General features: G+C 33.8%; 3 protein-coding genes across 4 annotated transcripts; 1 reads left to right on the forward strand and 2 right to left on the reverse strand.

Moving 5' to 3' along the window:
* Positions 1-367: 367 nt before the first annotated feature.
* Positions 368-4,927, forward strand: AsnRS (asparagine--tRNA ligase). Its single transcript, XM_013312391.1, has 10 exons — positions 368-552; positions 671-1,018; positions 1,687-1,907; positions 2,158-2,276; positions 2,674-2,847; positions 3,062-3,190; positions 3,564-3,708; positions 4,030-4,134; positions 4,278-4,488; positions 4,624-4,927. The coding sequence occupies exons 1-10, from the start codon at positions 525-527 to the stop codon at positions 4,806-4,808; spliced, it is 1,665 nt and encodes a 554-aa protein (XP_013167845.1). The 5' UTR covers positions 368-524; the 3' UTR covers positions 4,809-4,927.
* Positions 4,928-5,172: 245 nt separating this feature from the next.
* LOC106117886 (apolipoprotein D-like) lies at positions 5,173-8,648 on the reverse strand. The gene is given in 6 exon segments (NM_001312861.1): positions 5,173-5,515; positions 5,757-5,934; positions 6,088-6,239; positions 6,421-6,488; positions 6,914-7,068; positions 8,527-8,648. Coding segments are annotated over 6 exon segments (828 nt in total). The 5' UTR covers positions 8,647-8,648; the 3' UTR covers positions 5,173-5,360.
* A 2,239-nt stretch (positions 8,649-10,887) lies between these two features.
* Positions 10,888-18,631, reverse strand: LOC106117985 (glucosylceramidase-like). 2 transcript variants are annotated; one of them, XM_013312531.1, is made up of 12 exons: positions 18,517-18,631; positions 16,984-17,111; positions 16,314-16,368; positions 16,075-16,213; positions 15,236-15,392; positions 14,745-14,905; positions 14,264-14,387; positions 13,595-13,708; positions 12,787-12,934; positions 12,492-12,571; positions 11,893-12,182; positions 10,888-11,216 (listed from the first exon to the last, which is right to left on the reverse strand). In XM_013312531.1, the coding sequence occupies exons 1-12, from the start codon at positions 18,572-18,574 to the stop codon at positions 11,114-11,116; spliced, it is 1,557 nt and encodes a 518-aa protein (XP_013167985.1). In that variant the 5' UTR covers positions 18,575-18,631; the 3' UTR covers positions 10,888-11,113. The 2 variants fall into 2 exon arrangements, with proteins under 2 accessions (XP_013167985.1, XP_013167984.1); XM_013312530.1 differs by lacking the exon at positions 18,517-18,631 and adding an exon at positions 17,265-17,513.
* Between the last annotated feature and the right edge of the window lie 431 nt (positions 18,632-19,062).

The raw sequence follows: 19,062 nt of genomic DNA on the forward strand, positions 1-19,062 counted from the left end.
AAATAATAGCCTATGTTACCCTCGCATCCATACTGTCCATAAAAAGTATATTCAAAATCAGTCAAGCCGTTTCAGAGAACCTTCTTTTTCCAGTGCCTCTTCAGTCTTAAAGATACGCCGCTAATTTAGAATTTCAGAGATTGTACGAAGCGAAGGCGGATTTGCGGACAGACAAAACTAATTGTTTTTCGTTAGTAACGCAAATTGATTTTCATGTGTACCAAATTTGTTTTTTTTATCAGAGTTCCGTTTTCACAGTGACTTTGAGAGTGAATGTTCGGTGTGGAAATTTTACGCATCGAATCGAAATTTTATTTTTCGTAACGTCCATCACTATTATTTTAGTCTATGGTCCATGCATTTGAAGTTGACGTTTCGATTTCAACTCAATTTTGATGTCACAGTTGTCGTGTTGGATTAAAAGATCAATGTGAAACAAACGTGGAATTATTTATTTAATGTGAAAAATCATTTTCCTTAATTAAAAAAGTATTTATAAGTGTACACATAAAGTTAATATAAATATGCCTAACATCGAGGGTTTGTCCCTTAGTAAGTTTGATATTCAAATTTTATGAATAACCCTAACATATTGAATCAATACTTCAAGTTTTAATCTAACGTGTTTATAAAAATTCGTAATAAAGTCTGAATAAAATTAAAATTACAGCCGAACTTTATACGTCGGAGAAAAAAGGTAATGACGAAACAGGAGATGGGTCGCGAGAAAAACCATTTAAAACTATTCTTCAGGCGATGAGGCATGCAGGAAAAGAGCCCTTCCCAGCTATCTACGTCGATAGTAAAGACGAGAATACCGAATACGACATCGCCGCTAAATCTCAATTGAAAAAGATACAAAAGATTTGGGTAAGAGAAAACTATAAAGCTGCTGACAAAGCTAAAGCTGAAGAAGAAAGTCATGAAAAGAGGCTTCAAAATTTAGAAGAGGCGAAAAAAATCGTGATTACAAAAGACGAAACTCTTCCAGAGCCGAAAACCGTGAAAATAGTTGAAGGTAAGTTTTAATATAATTCAAAATGATTACAAACATTTATACTTTTGCCTTCAGAATTGAAGCTTGTTTATAATTGGGAGATATATCTATATTAGTAAAATATTATGCAGAATATATACTATATCAATGAAAAAATTTCAATAAGCAGATTTTATTAACAATCTTTTTAGTTAATTATCATCTTTAATGAATAAATTATTAAAAAAATAAATAATTTTAAATAAAAATGATTGCATGCATACTCTTCTAGGATGATGCAATACTGCAGTGCAGTGGCACAAGACTGTCATAGATCATAGAGGTTAAATATTTGTTGGGATTTCCAATCCATGCAGTGTAACTATTTTATAAATATTATTGCCAAACTGAATAATTAAAAAATATTCTTCTGTATTTATTTATTCACTAGAAGTACTGTCTTCACAGAATTAAAAAAAACATAATTAGTAGCCTATGTGTTCTTCCAGGATATATTATACATCTGCCAAATTTCATAGAGATCTGTTGAGCTGTTTTGAAGATACCTTCAAATAAAAATCCATCCAAACATTCCCATTTATAATATTAGTAAGATTTATTTCATGGAAGACCAACAGCTATTTTTACAAATTAAGTATAACAATATTTAGTATACATATATCCAAATTTTAAAACATGATTACCCACAGCTGGTGAGCACCGAGGTGAACGTCTATGCATCAAAGGCTGGGTACACCGATTGAGGAGACAGGGTCGTGCCCTAGCCTTCCTCTCACTCCGAGACGGGACTGGGTTCCTGCAATGTGTACTCCAAGGTGTTCTTTGCCAAACATATAATGCATTAGTTCTGTCTACTGAGTCATCTGTGATTCTTTACGGGAAGCTTAGACCAGTGCTTGAAGGAAAGACTGTAAGTATTGTTTTTTGTAAACTAAACTAGCTCTCGCCCATGACTCCGTCGGCGCGGGATTAAAAACTTAATAAGCAACTTATGTATTCTTCCAGACTATGTTCTACAACTATGCCAAATTTCAGCGAAATCTGTTGAGTCATTCCAGGGATACATTCATACATCCATCCATTTATATAAATATTCACATTTATAACATTAGTAAGATATAAAAATAGTTAAATATTACCAAATGACTTTGTTTATTTAGGCTCCCGGTGGACATGAATTAGTTGTTGACTACTGGGAGCTTATCGGGCTCGCTCCACCTGGGGGTGCTGACTCAATACTTAATGAGGAAGCGTTGCCTGATGTGCAGCTGGATAACAGGTAATTTTTATCTTGTAAGAAATAATTTAATCATGAAAATATAAAACTTGAAGTAAAAATTGCAACTTGATTCTGCACTTTCTAGTTAACTATCCCATTTAAAAATTAAAATAATAAAATTCCTTGTTTAAAGAATAACGTAATTAACTACTAGTTTTTTAATGATTTTACTCAGAGTATCGCACATTAAAGTCAATGAGCCGTTAGGTACTCTTTTAGTGTAGCCTTTAAAATCATTCCAGCCGTTCCGGAGTATACCTGGAACAAACGCAGCCTTCAATAGACAAAAAATAAATTCGACATTACGTACAAACTCTCCAATTCTATTTATGTATAATGTATACTAAAAGTTGCCCTTAGTGATTATTTAACAAATCTATCAATATGTTTAACCCAGGCACATAATGATTCGCGGTGAGAACACATCGAAAGTACTGCGTGCGCGTGCGCTGGTGACGCGCGCATTCCGCGAACACTTCGCCGCGCGTCGCTACACAGAAGTGACACCGCCTACATTGGTGCAGACTCAGTGCGAAGGTGGCAGTACTCTGTTCAAGTTCAGCTATTTTGGGTGAGATTTTAATATGTTTTAATGAATTAACTTTAGAATGAGTTGACACGTAGGATACAGAAGTATCGGTGTTCCAGACGTGCCAACAAATGATGTGGTCAAGAAGTAAGTGCTAAGTCTGGGCACTCCTAACTTAGGGTAGGCTCCGAGCCCCTCAGTGAGGATGTGTTGGGAGCTGATGATTGATTGATTATAATATGTTTTTTATCAACAGTGAAGAAGCATTCCTTACTCAGAGTTCGCAGTTGTACTTAGAGTCGTGTATAGCAGCGCTGGGCGATGTCTACTGCATTTCGCAATCGTATCGAGCAGAGCAGTCTCGCACTAGGCGACATCTAGCGGAGTAAGTACAGCCTGTTTGTTGTTTTGATTTCACCAATAGATGGCGCTTATCTTAGTTTTCATTTTGAAAGTAAATTAAATAATTTAGCTTATTATTTTCTTAGTAAATTTAAGCAATAAATATGTTAAGTCGTTTTTATAAGTGTAACTCTTTTGTGACTAATTTAGTATTCAAATATCTTATCTTAACGCTTGTTTGGTTAAAATAAGGGAAATTTACAAAGTTAGATTTGCATACCTTTGACAGCCATAATCTAAAGAGGAAGTGAACGGCAGTGTTTACAACTCATAATAGTTTTCCGCTTTGGCATCTTGGTATTTGGGTCACTTTTATATTCTAATATAACTCATTGTAACCAATGCTTGTTTCACAGATACAGTCACGTAGAAGCTGAATGCCCTTTTATAAGTTTCGATGATCTGCTGAACCGGCTTGAAGACCTAGTCGTGGATGTGGTGGATCGCGTCCTTGCCTCGCCAGAGGCACATCTTGTATATGAACTTAACCCTAACTTTAAGGTAGAATTAGTAAATGTTACATCTTTAGCATAAGAAGAAAAAATTAGTGCTACCGCCTACTTTCAATTCGTTTGCGACGAACGAAAAAGGCGAAAATAGTTGTGTACTAGCTGCCGCCCGCGATTCCTTTCGCGAGAAATTACGAAAAACTCAATTAGTACCCTACATGTTCTTCCAGGCTATGTTCTACATCTATGTCAAATTGCATCGAGATCTGTTGAGTTACCTTCTAACAAACATCTATCCATCCATCCATCCAACTTTCTTTCGTATTTATGATATAAGTAAGATAACTTAAATTAATACGAATAATAATTTCAGCGACCTCAAAAACCTTTCAAGAGGATGTTGTACTCGGAGGCTATAGAGTATCTTCGCGAACACAACATCACTAAGGAAGATGGCTCTTTTTACGAATACGGAGAAGTAAGTTAAATTGTAAAAAATAAACGAACATGTATTCACACTTGCTATATTCAATTAAGAACAACGACATCTAGTTTCATTTTTATGTAGTTGTAAGTTTGATGACAGCGCCATCTAGTTTTAATTTGATTTACTTATTCCAGGATATCCCAGAAATGCCGGAGCGTAAGATGACTGATGCCATCGGAGTTCCGATACTGTTGTGCAAGTTCCCAGCAGCTATCAAATCTTTCTACATGGCCAAGAGCCCTGAAGACCGTCGCCTGACTGACTCCGTGGACCTGCTAATGCCAGGAGTTGGAGAAATTATTGGAGGCTCCCTCAGGATCTGGGATTACGATGAACTTATGTCAGGTGAGAAAATCAGATTCATATTACTAAAGAATTGTATAAAATGAAAGGAAAGGGATGAAATTTTCTCAAAATGACCGCGAGTTTTTGTGTCTTCATTTTGGTAAATTAATGTTTAAAACGGTTCTTTAATTGCAGTTTACAAAGGTGAGGGCATTGACCCCAGCCCTTACTATTGGTACACGGACCAGAGGAAATTCGGTACTGTACCACACGGCGGGTACGGATTGGGTTTGGAGAGATTCTTGTGTTGGTTGCTTGACCGCTACCACATCAGGGAGGTCTGCCTCTACCCGCGCTTCCTCGAAAGATGTACCCCTTAACCAGTTTAACTTGACCCTTGCTGCATTTTACTTGCATTTGTTGTTTTTACTTACAAAAACCAGTTATCAAGCGTTTTTAAAGCTTATGTAAGCTTAATAAAGTTTATTTCGTGACTCGATTGTGTGTTTTATTTCATTCAATATAGTAAATTTTATTTTGAAAAGTTACTTGATCAAAAAATCTTACTAATATTATGAATGCGAAAGTTTAGATGGATGGATGTTTGTTTAAAGGAATCTCCAGAACGGCTTCAACAGCTTATGATGAAATCTGGCACAAAGTCGCAGGCGACATCTAGTGTAATAATAAATGAAACAGTTCATCAATTTTATATCAATTTATTACAAAATTACTAAAACTATAATGAAGAAATGCATTTCTTTGACTTTTAATTATTCTACGGAGTAAGGAGTATTCTTTTACACTGACAGCTGTCAAAATGTCATGACATGGCGGGAAAATATGGTCTATGAGTGTTAAAGTCAATGTAATGTTACCATAATAGTAACTTTGTAAATAGTTTTAAAATATTTCAGTCATAGTGTAATTTTCTATGGCAACCATTCTGCATCGTCATCGGGTTTAGCGGAGAGTCGGTTTGGGGAGGCCAAATGCATGTTTGGTGTCTCAGTGAGGTCTTCTTTGCTATCAGTCACTTTGTGGTACACTTTCTTGCCAGCTTCCACTACGTATTCCACACCATCCGCTAAAAATAAGAATTAAACAATTTATATGCGTCGTTTTATCTTGAAAATCGATTGTTTACTGGGAAAATACTTGCGGCATCTAAGTGTCTTTACTGCATATTTGCTATTTAAATCTTGCAGGCGCCGACCAAACAAAACATTAAATTATTTAACGGGGTTTTAGCATCAAAAAACTTAAAACTAATTGAAAAGCGCTTTTTGCTGAACTTTACTAAGTGTATATAAATCTAAGATACTGACCAATAACACCGCCAGTTTTCCTTACAACATGTCCGATGTTGTGCGTGGAGAATGTGTCTGGGTTAATGTTGATATCAACGCCGTCTGTGGCGCCGTTGGGTCGGCCCGGGCACTCCGACTGCGAGATAATCGACAGATCGTATGGATCTACACCGAAAGACGCCAGCTTCAACCGCATCTGCAAGTTAAATAATATTTTAACAATTTAATCCTAAATTAATGAAGATTAATGAGAACAAATATTGTGATTAAATTTGTATAAATTGAAGGAGATAAAAGAAACATCTACAAACCCTTTTGACTACGGGAAAAAAAAAGAAGTGAGTCGTACCTTATCAACAAATATTTTATCTAGCTCCTTGGTGCGCGAAAGTATGGTGGCAGAACGTCTGTGAGCGAAAGCCAACTTCTGACAAGTGAATATTGCTGCGTACTGGTCATAATCAGTCGCCAGTATGGTATAACTTGCTGAACCAGCGACGCCTGGAGAGAAAAAATAGTTACAATTAATTTTACGGAATTGCTACTAATAAACCTGAAGGTGCATTGTCTTGTTTCTCCAACAAACTTTAATTGTACCACTTTTAAACTGTCCTAAAAAACTTTACGCTTGTTATATTGTAGAGACTGTCGTTCTCAAACCCATTTCACATAAGATACTCACTTAAAGGAAAGCGCACTTTCATTCTGGCCGGCACTGCTGGGTCAGGGACAGTAAGAACTCCTTTATATCTGCAAAAATGTACTTAATTAGAATAAAGAAAGTATATCTCTGTACAGTAATAGTACAGAGATATACGATTATGGGTTAGATAATTCGTCACAAAAATCGACATTTTAAAAACGTCAAACACAAACAAACAAACAGACCGACAAACAGAAAAACGATCGGAATTTGCTTTTTATTTGATTATTCAGAATAACCTTTAATATAAACGAAAGCGGCTCACTTACAATCATGTCTAAAAACTAAGGCACCTACTACACAGTTCGCGTTCGCGAAAAAGGACTATGTGCAAGTCGGTTTCATAGGACTGACTACGACTCCGTTCGCGTGGAATTAAAAAAAACTCATTAGTAGCCTATGCTACTATTCTGTAGACACCTTCTAACATCCATCCATCAAAACATTCGCATTTATAATATTAGTAATATACCTGTAGTCATGGTCGAGTGGTGTCAATCCTAAGATGAAATGCTGCGAGACCTGTTCTATCTCGAATGTACCTGGCTCCGGCGTCCTCGTGAAGTTATAAGTGATACAATGAGACGCAGTTGATGTCTTCTGTATCACGTACCACACGCCGAGCATCTGATGAAAAATTATTAACACACACGATTCATATGATAGCACATATATGCATAGCACGCGTTATTTAAGTTTGCACGTTGGGATCTTTAAGATTCTTGTGTCCGACGTGCCAACTCAATATCCATCTACTATTCAATGAAGGTCCGAAAAAAATAGAGGTCAATTTTATTTTTATTACTTATACTTTTTATACTAATATGACACGGTTATTGAATGACAGCTAGTTATATTACATTGACCTACAATAATTTGAATTCTTATGATTGTCTTTGATTGTAATCCGACTTCATTTACATAAAAATTGAAGAGCTGGCTAAATCTAAAAATTTTGAAATTAACTACGAGAAGATCACACCGAGAATAAAATAAGAAAAAGTCGGTATATGTAATAACAAGCTTAACGTTAATCAATAATAATATTATCAAGTATCTTGCAAAATTTAGTTAAATTAATTAATTTAATTATTACTGGAAGAAAGAAAGCGCTTTTGTCATTTATCAGTCGACTGAATCACCACACGAGTCATGTAGATAATAAGTCCGTTGCATTGAGTTACATATGTGAATCACTTCATTGTTCACTTCAACCTATTTCATACACATTCATACATTGTGTAACAAGTTTCAAATACATAATATAATATGTTAAATATACATAGAAACTATATTTAAAAAATGCATAATTTTTTTTTATATTACACGGTGACAAACGAGCAAGCGGCATAGAAATCCACAATTGTAGATGCGTTGCCTACATTAAATCGACGGCGGAAAAGACGCAAAGGGAGAAAAAAATTGTCACATCTTCGATCAAAGCCCCATCCCCATCGCGCCCTTTTGCCATGCGTAAAGAGGACTAAAATTAGGTTATTACTGCCACTTGACACCTATCTTCTGTGTGGTCGTGATATTGCTCCGGACAAGCCAGCCAATTCGTGCAACAAGTATTGTTGCTTGCGGCTACCACTGAAAATAGTCTGTGTCAACAACAATAAAGGAATAAAATCGACATCACATTACTATCCTGTCTATTGAGCCAGACGCTTATGCCGCGTATAAAATAACAGTAGACACATTCTATGTATATGGTTATAAACAGAAATATCTTATCAGAAGTCAAGGGTTAATTCATTTGTTGATATCGACCATAGATCGAATAATCATAATAGTGAAGGAAGATTAAACATTTGTTGCAACAGCTTACAAATTATCTGGACGCACATTTTTACGTTAATCGTTAGAGAATTATAACATTCTATTTCCAATTCCTTTAATAATCTTGTTACATTTTATTTTAGTATACCTCCAAAATACAGCTTTATTCTAAAAACTATTTATTGCAAAAGTAAATTTTCTCTATTCATATCCTCGTAAATCCTGTTCGTAATAACGAAACAAAATAGTACACCTAGTTATGTAAAAAACAAGATTTTTGAATGAAACTACAAGACTACTAACCTTGTTCATCTCAAAGCCAGACATAGGTTCCACGATGGGACATGCTCCTAAATGATAAGTGTGGCCAATTGCACTGCCAGTAAATGCCAACAATAAACCAAACACCGTCAACCGATGCATTTTTAAAATATAAAATAAAAACTACACGAATACAACCTCTACGGAGCGCGATCTGTCGCGTACTGGCCGGTATGACAGCTATTTACAATTTAAATAACAAATGAACGCGTTTGTGAACACTGAACTTTGATTTGACATCGTCCGCCATGTTTAAGATGAACTAGTTTGAGTTCCATGAATTGTTTGTTTACCTAATAACTAATAGGGTTAAAGAAAGATTATATTACACTTCTTCCTTTACTTCGTTACTTCATAGAAACTCTTAAACAGTAGATATTAGGTCAATAAATGTAAAGACTAACTCTTCATTCAAAACTCTATAACTGTAAATAATTGAATGTGAATAATTAGGTAAAAAAAGAAGTCCTTTGCTCATTTTTTTATTACCTACATTTGATTAGAAAGTCGTTGTCATAGTCAATAAATAAAAAATGTTCTTTAGTCTCCACGTGAATAAAAATGTAAGATTTGACAGGGAATTAGCATAATTTTATAAAATACGTAAAATATAAAATTTAGGACATTCGATTGCAGCGGTGAAGCAAAACAAAAACACAAAAGCAGGTTTTAGCGCCATTTGCATTTTGGTGGAGGAAGTTATGTTTTAAAAAATATTATTTATACCTTATTGACTCAACTATACCATAAACCGTATTAGTAAATATTTTGGTTAATTCATTAATATTAACTCTTCGTTATCTGTTTACGTAAATATTAGTCAGCGGTAAACGTGATTTTGCGGTCGGAGTACAGAGTGACTCATGCGCACAGATGATTTCCTGCGAATGAAACAACGCTTCTCAGTACTACAGTTTACTGTATTCCACTGATTTTATTGTACCAAATGGCAAATAAGTCAGCGTCTATACATCATGTTCGCAAAATGTTATTTAATTACATACAGACATTCCAATTTTATTATTTTTTATTATAATCTATATATATATATATAAAAAAAAGAAAGTCGTGTTAGTTACACTATTTAAACCTCAAGAACGGCTTTACCAATATGGCTGAAAATTGGTGAAGGCGTAGCTTAGAGCCAGGAGACGGACATAGGGTACTATTTATTAACTTTTTTTTTCGAATTTATTCCTCGAAGAGCTGCTTTTTATATAGCTAGTCTTTTAAAAAAAAAGTGATTTTTTATTTAAACTTCCTGCCTCTCAAAATAAATTGCTTCGACTCCCAATTTCTTTTAAATCATAAATTAAATTGTTTAAGATTGAATTGACATAATTTTAATTAAAATTTCTCTTAACAATTTACTGTTCACATTATCTTGTTTGATAAAGGCAAACTTACCGATGTCGCATCGAGGTCAATAACCTAAACAATATTTTTAGGTTATTAGCTGTAATAATAATAAAATAATACGTTAAAGCCAAATAAAAAAAAACATAGAGACATTATAGTAGCGCTGGATCAAATGGTTTTGATCGTTGTATATCCCTTAATTCGACGTAATTTTTTGTAGCAAAAAAACTGTTTTTTTTTAGTAAAGTCATACTTACGTAATTTTCTCTAAGCTAGTTCAGTAGATTTTTTTTAATTAGTTGTTCGTCACACTGGACACCATAGAATTAAGGGTTAACATTTTGTCAATTTTTGTTACGTCATTAAAAGTTTGTTTTCAATGTAGACGTGAATCATAATGTATATTATTCATTGAACAATTCTTTTATTATTATTAAATAATATAAACACAAAAGTTGTTACATCGCAAGATGCGTCATACGATGTCGCTTAGCCCTGAACTAAACGAGTTACCCTAACGACATCTTCCTGTCATTATCTAATATAACTCCGCACTAGCCGTGTGTTTTCTACTGAATCAAATATACAAAAATATATATCTATCTCTGTTTTATGTAAAAGAATTAGTGAGATGACAATATGTTTAAACAGTGGACATTCACAGTAAACATGCAATTTTTGATGAACGGTTAGAACAGTCTGGCTATTCTTATTTATATCTCAAGCTCTTCTTTAAAGTCTGAAGCAAAGTTTTTTTTTGTGCAATATGATTTAATAGAGTTCACATCACAGTATTGACTGCCATTTTCCTCGTTTTTTTTACATTGTTTTTTCGTTTTAATTAGACGATATTTTCTTTACGTTTAGATATTAAACTAAAAATTGAAAATTATATATTATAAAATGTATAATAAGTGTCTAGATATCCATAAATTAAATTAAATATACAATAAAAACATATTAATTAACAAACAAATTGTTTGATTATTTGTTTTATTTCAATTTGGGCATAAACTGTTTGATTTATGACTAAAAAATAAAAAAAACATATTTTATAATTAAACTTAATAAATTACTTAACTTAAAGTACGTTTAATTGTTACTCAAACAGTAACTCAGTGTATATTTCCCATCAATCTATAGTAAGCTTAGTAAACCTTAAGCGTCTCTGAGTACGTCCGTTAGAGATTTTAAAAACAACAATATTGTTTTATAAAACGCAATAGAACTCCATCGTTGTAACAGATTTCGCTTCCAATTCTAAAACAGCTTTCTTCTTTCCACATCTCACGCTGACTATTCTTTTGTCGCCCCTGACACAAAAAATAAAATAAAAGGGTAAATAAACAGTTTGTTACCACTGCTAATATTTTGTATTAAACATTTTGTTGTCTCTGTTTTTTTGAAGAGAAAAAAAAGGATAACAACATGACCTTTCAGGCATATGTTTTGTCACGTTTAAAGAGAGCCGTCTTAACAATCAGTCTGGTGCCTAAAACCGTACCAGCCTAGCTCCCCCCAGAACCGAGTGGCCTTGCTCTTTGGGTTAAGACGGCTCTCTTCCAAGCTTCTATCTAAAGTTGACGACTTTAGATAGAAGCTTGGAAGCTTAGAACTGATTGCCAATGGCCACCCAGACATATGGTTTATTTTTCTGTAATATCTTTATATATATATAATTCTTCTGTGAGTGTGTATGTCACTGAACTTCTCTCAAACGACTGGACCGATTTTGATGAAATTTTTTGTGTGTGTTCAAGAGGATCTGGGAATGGTTTAGATTCAAAATTTTGAAACACACACACAGACGTGAACACACAAAGACGTGTAGAGGACAACGTCTGTCTGGTCCGCTAGTATAAATATATGAACCAAATACAAAAAAATCATATGCAACTAGGGTTAAGTTTGAACTTAAAATGAAGTCGTTCTCTAAATAGGACGTCGTCGACTTCTTGATACTTGAAATATATTTAAATAAATACTTACTCGTTAAATAGCACTAAAACTACAGTGCCATCAGGTGTAAGAAAACCGACATGTTTAACTGACCAAGAAAATAAGGGCTTTATTTCGTTCACTTCGATTCTTCTGGAGCCACGTTTGATAAATTTCGAAAAATGGCCCATAGCGTAGAACATTGGCTGTTTATAAAACTCGTTTTTGACTGCGTCTACTATAATAGGAGAGTCGACGTAGTTCTCTGACCAATTAGGTCCCCCACGCGTGTTCAAGCACAAGTTCCAGTCAATCCAGCCCACTACATTGTGATTTAAATCCTGAAAAATGACATAGAGCTTTATTTATTCACTAGCTATCGCCCGTGACTTCGTCCGCGCAGAATTAAAGAAGTTAATTAGTAGTTGTTCTTCAAGGCTATATCTTGTTCTATACAAAATTTTAGCGAGATCCATGCAGGCGTTCTGGAGGTACCTTCTAACATACATATCCATCCATCCATCCAAAGATTTGTATTTATAATATTAGTAAGATTTGTTAGACCATCAAAATATGACAAAAATAAATACCACACAAAAGATTATTTGTCTGCAAATGCGGTTGTCTATGAATAGTTTTTATAGACTTACTTCTAAGATGTCCGATATGTAAGTAACAGCTCTTTTCCAAGACCCTAGGTCCACTTTCTCAGTTTGCCAAGGAAAGCTTCCTACAATTATTCAATTCATTTTACATAGTATATGTCAAATAAAGCTAGAAAAATATTTAAACAAAGAAATATATAATATAAGGGTACCGTTTTTTTTCCTTTCAAGTTACGGAACCCTAAAAATTGATCAAGTTAATTACATTATGATGCCAGTTTATCGCCAGTCTTATTTAAATGCATGCAATGTATAGGCACATGTTATTTAAAAACAATACCTTCACAAGCTTCGGTCGCAAGTATAAATTTATCGGGATGACTATTTGATACAACATTTAATATTGACGCCGGCACCACTTTATCTGCATAAAAGTGTACACCAACACCATCTATGTACTCCAAAGCTTTAGGATTTGTACGGAGCATCTACAAAATTAGAAATAATTTTATTAATTCACAATAGCTTAAGGGCTAAGGGTAACAGATGATGTGGTTATGGGTTTGAATACCGCCAATCGACTATTGCCTGATAGCTGATGATGATGATGGATAAAGACGAGATAGCTTATTTTGTGTTGGAGGATTCGTACAAAGACTTCTATTGTAATTAATTTTCTTTTCACTTTTTATATTTGTGCAAATATTATGGATATAGGTAGGTACTCGTAAAAGCAGCGAAGAATGATTTATATGTATCAAAGCTCGATAAGTAACTTGATAAATAGTTATTATCTTTATGTAATTACTTAGGTAGAAGAGAGCGTCGGTGGCTCAGGGGTCAAGCACTTGACTTGCAATCTGCAAGACCTGGGTTCGAATCCCGCCATGTACCAATGTGTTTTTCGATTTCCGATTTACATATATACATTTATCCGATGTTCTTACGGTGAAGGAAAACATCGTGATGCAACCTGCACATATCTGAGAAGAAATTCAAAGATATGTGTGAAGTTAACCCTCACTGGGCTGGCATAGTCGACTATGGCCTAATCACCCTTAACTAAAGGGTAGGCTCTGAGCCCCTCGGTGGGGACGTATTGTGAGCTGATGATGATGAATTACTTAGATATCTTCCAAATTACTTACAACATTAAACCAAAAAGGTATGGTGAAGCGTTGATCATCACATGTTAGTATTTTCACATCTTTGAATTTGGAATTTCGTATCGTAGGCCCCAAATTTTTGACTATCCATTCTGCCTGGAATAACATTAAATTTAGTTTTATAAAAATTTAACTGATATGGAGAGATGTTGTATATGCGCTTGCACAGCGCTTGTTCCCGAACGAGCGGTGAAGTCCGCCGTTAGTGTGACAGCTACTTGAATAAACAGTCTGTGCTAAGCTAGCTATCGTTTTACTACTCCCAATACATAACATTAACTACTAAAATACTATGTGTTGTTCCAGACTGTGGTCTATATGTATACTAAATTTCGCATTTATAATATTAGTAACATAGTAAAAGAAGATAAGGTAAATTATATCATGAAGGGAATCGATACTATCTTAAACTTTATTTTCTTAACATTTTGATGTTAACTCTGATTTTTAAGGAAACAAAATAATTTCACTATTTGTTTAAATGATGAAGTTTGGATGTATGGATGGATGGATGTTTTTAGAAGGTATTATTGCAGAGCACAGTCTCGATAAACGCATAGACTACTAGTTAAGTTTTTTTTTTAAATTATGCACGGAAAGTCGCGATCGATAGTTAGTCCTTATAATGAATCACGTGTAGTTTTTTTTTACCATGTTGTCAATCGACCAGCCGAGCGTATTGAACCTGGCCAAACCAAAGAAACCATCAATCGGTTCGTTTGTAGTTGTTATCGCCCAAATACTTATACCCTGAGCTGCGTATTGCTCGATGAATCTATAAAAAGAAGAAAAACTTTAGTAAAAATATTACAAGTATCAAGATGTTTTAGTCTGTGCATCAAATTTGTAACTAGTGTCATAACCATTTGCTACATAAAATCTTACTAATATTATAAATGCGAATGTTTGGATGGATGGATTTTTGTTTGAAAGTATCTCCGAATTGGATTGATCTAGCTGAAATTTGGCATAGATATAGAACATAGTCTGGAAGAAAACATAGCCTACGCGTCGACAGTTAGTAGTTTCTTAACAGATAATAAAAATTTTAGATTTTTTTTACTTTAATATTTTTTTTAAATACTGCACTGAGGAAGTTACAGCATAGCACTAGTAATAAATAAATCTTTACTTGTAATGATACCAAGCATAAGTCTGGAAATATTCCTTCTTCAGTCTTCCGTAGCCGGAGATATTGTGGTTTGTCTTCATCCAGATTGGTGGAGACCAGGTGGTCGCTACTATATGTACTGGCGCTGTCGCCACACGGTTAATCGCTCTTATCATTGGAATCTAGAAAATAAATTTAGTATAATCTCATTAATCGGGCACTATTAAAACCGGAGGATGACCGAAGTTCGGATTACTGGATTATAATGAAAAAGTCTAAGGTAATGTAAATTTATTTTTATATTTAAAACAACTATTTCTAACGTTTACGAATAAATGTGAAAGTTTGATTGGGTAGATGAATGTTTGTTAAGACGTAACCAGAAAGCTTGAACAACTCTTGATGTTTGGAACTTTATAACATTCTGCAGTAGAGTGAAGTTTGCTCGTTTTTATTTTATTTGTTTACAATAGTTGTATTAGAAGTTATGTGGATACAAAGCTGTATAGTACCTTAAAATCAAAGTCCTCAGAAGTTAGGTTAAAGTTCAATAGATCGACGTCATTTTCTGGTTGTTCATTATAAGCGTACGCATGTGTGGAGAAATCACAGCCGCCAATGGGAACTCGGATCATATTGTATTCCAGACCTTTACTGCTGTAGTATGAACTGGAAAAAATATTAAATTCGTAAAAAAAAGTTTTTTTTTTTTAAATATTGACGTCAGACCTAATGGTGTGTCTTAATTACTAGATTTAACCCAAATTAAGTGTTATATAAAAAACGTTAATTAAAAAATATTGTTTATACTTTTATTAGTGTCAAAAAATTTGTTATATGTCCTATACCTATCTAACCTAACCTTACTTTCCTAATATTAGAAAATGAATCGCTAACATATCGTCATCTCTCTCAAACTTATTGAAATACAGAGACAACAATATCTAAATGTGTCTACATTGAAAAAAAAAATTATCTTTTGTTTTGCTATTAAAAATCTTTTTTTTTAAGAACGATACGGCACGCGTAGTTAATAATGTCCACTTCGTAAAATAAACATCGGATTTACAGATAAAACATGTATTCTATATTTTTTATTTGTATGTTTATTTTGTTAAAATAGTTTTTTTAGGTTATTTATCATAATAATTTTGGACTGTAATTTCAACGGAACATTGAAAAAAACTAGACGCAATTAGTTTCGTAACCGGTTTAAGAAAAGGTCCTCCAATTTTTATGTTTGTTACAACTTCGTTCTAGCGATATTAATGTTTTTCTGTTTAAAATCAATATCCTATTACTTTGAGGTACTTATTAAAAATCTTATGTATGTATTTTGTATAACACTAACTCTATAAGAGATTGTTGCATTTCTTCGGGCAAACTCTTCCAGTTGATGCTTGCTGCGTCGGTGACCGCGCCACCAAAACCCTCGACCATTTGGTACTTCGCCTTAGGGTTCACTACCAGAGATGCAGAACAGCATTTCGCTAAAAAATACCATAAATTATAGCTATGGAAAACTGTGGAAAAGACAATACGCGATTATATAAAGCCGTGATAACTTAATTCATTGGAATTTTAACTTACGATTCCAATCAGAGTCATGAAATACTCCAGATCCTTTTTTAAACCGCGAGCCTGCCTGGAATTAAAAAATAAAATTAACCATTATGATATGCACCCATAGATGGCAGCACAGTTCTTCGCTTATCATAACTCTATCATGTTTGAATGCCCTCCTATCTTCACGTATTTTCTTTTATAATTTATCTAAACGTTCTTCGGTCTTCTCGCACTCCTGTCCATCCATCTTCATCCTTATTACGTTCTAAATTTAAATGACAAAATTAATCAAATAAGTTAATATATTGCGTTATAACTAATAATGTCATACTATAACTAATATAGAAGGCCAGTTTTGAATTCATATGCCAAATAACTTGGTCTAAATTAAAAAGAAATGTGTAATGCTGACGATAGATGACAACCCTATCGATATTCTAACTAACGGTCCATTCAAGAACGGGACGGAGATGGTATTTTTATCACGAATAAAATTGAGCTTTATACGATCGAAAGAACGTCTCTTTATAAAGAGCAAGCGAAAAAAGACGAGAAAAGTAAAATTAAACTTTATTTCAATCGTATACGATTCAATTTATTTCGATTAAGCTACTCTACTCTCCGTCCAGGTCTTTGTGAACGGATCCTAAGGTCAATAAGGCGTTCTAGTTTTCGTTATATTAAAAAATGTTACCTCTGAAGATGTGTACGTTACGTAGCCGCCTTTAACTGGCTTTTCTCTGGTGAATTCATCGCAGTATGTCGTATTACATACACATATGATAGACCGGTCTTTTATTTGTCGAGCTGCACACGGCTTGTCTAAAATATTATCAAAATTAACAACAGAACGAGTAGAGTGCGCAGCTTTAGCTCACAGGAACTCCACCGAGCACACAAGACAGGCGTGAAGTAGAAAAAATCCCACGTTTGTCGGATCTGCGGCCCGGAGGAGGAATTTGTAGTCTTCTTCACCTGATAATATTCTATTAAAGTTGAGAAGGGGAAGTTTATTTGCCGGTAGAGTTGTATAGGAAAGGGTAATATCCTCTTTATGTACATCACCCTCTCTGGCCATTACAGCTAGGCTCTGCATTTACATTTGGTCATGTCTATGGGCAATGGTCAAAATTCATTGTAAAACTTTGACATATCAAAGTGATTGTTGTTCTTAACTGACTTCAAAAAGACACTTAACATTGGCCCAATCCGATGAGGGAGAGCCATAAACAAGAAACAGAACAGAACAGACTTCAAAAAGGAGGAGATTCTTAATTCGTCTGTTTATTTGTTTTATTTTGGTTCGTCGATAACTCCGCTCCTACTTGTTTGATTTTCATCATTCTTTTTTTTATTCGAAAAGTACTGTGTGTTATTTTTATTATATAGACTAATAAAAACTTGTATGAACAAGTAATCAATGAAAAAGTTCAATGTCTCCATAGTCATTATCTTCGTCGCACTAATTTATATTTTTTCGATATAAATATTCTTAACATTAATTATTTGTGATGATAAAACTTGTCTTTGGTTTCTAAAATATCAATTACATACATTGTAATGATTGAAAATAGAATTACGTAAAATTGGGAAATAGGTTGACTTATTTGGAAGACTACTAAAGTTCTTCAATTCTTTTACATAACATTATGTACGGAATTAAAAAAAAATATATAATTAGTAGCCTATGTGTTCTTGCACAACAAATAAAATTTCATCGATTTCCATGTAAACATTCTGGAGATACCTTCAAACATCCATCCATCCATCCATCTAAACATTTATAATTATAGTTAGATTTAGTAAGATAAGGGGACAAACGAGAGGGAACACTAAAGTGTTCATCGACTCCCATGGACATCTGCAATACCAGAGGAAGCGCAGATGCATTACCAGTCTTTGATGATACGCTCGCTTCTTACAATTATTTGCTACTAACTGTCGCCCGCGACTCCGTTCGCACGGGTTTTAAGAAACAAATTTAATAAGTAGCTTATATGTTCTTCCAGACTATGTTCTACATCTATGTCGAATTTCAACTAAATCCATGCAACCGTTCTGAGGATATCTTTTGTTTAAAGGTTTGTACATCCATCCATCCAAACATTCGCATTTATAATATTAGTTGGAATATATTTATAAATTGTTTAATATAGCCAGTATTGGAACAGGATGACTATTCTTTATTTATGTTTTATTAATTATATAAAAATAATTAACAACTTACCGGAGTCAATAACATTGATGTATGTAAATAAAATAAAACTTATAATAAACAATTTCATTATGCACCAGAGATAATTAAATTACAAAAACACCTAGAATCAACTGTCCAGTGACCACGACTGATTAACACTGACAGATGTCCCATAGACCATAGAACTCGCGAATTTTTTTGTTGAAGCTGAGAGAAGTATAACCATCTCTTTCTTACACATGCAAAATTTACAAGTGTTGTCGCATTCTGCAAATTATCTATTGTTTACTGTATCATGTATCGGGAATATACGGCTTCAAATGCTAACTTAACACGTTAAATGCCACCGAATTTCCAACGAATCCACTTAATAATACTTAAAAATGGTAGTGGCATTGAAAGTGTTAAATCAACATTTGAAAAAATTGTTAACTTGATTTTTAAGTAAGTTTACAGGATATTCGGACGAATTAAATACTGGTCAATGTTAAGAATAGATTTATTGACCCAAAAATACTTAAAAAACAAATAAAAAAACACAAGCCAATTTTTTATTTATTTTATACCAAATAATTA

Source organism: Papilio xuthus, unplaced genomic scaffold, assembly GCF_000836235.2.
Source record: "Papilio xuthus unplaced genomic scaffold, Pxut_1.1 DF827679.1, whole genome shotgun sequence".
NCBI lineage: Eukaryota > Metazoa > Arthropoda > Insecta > Lepidoptera > Papilionidae > Papilio > Papilio xuthus.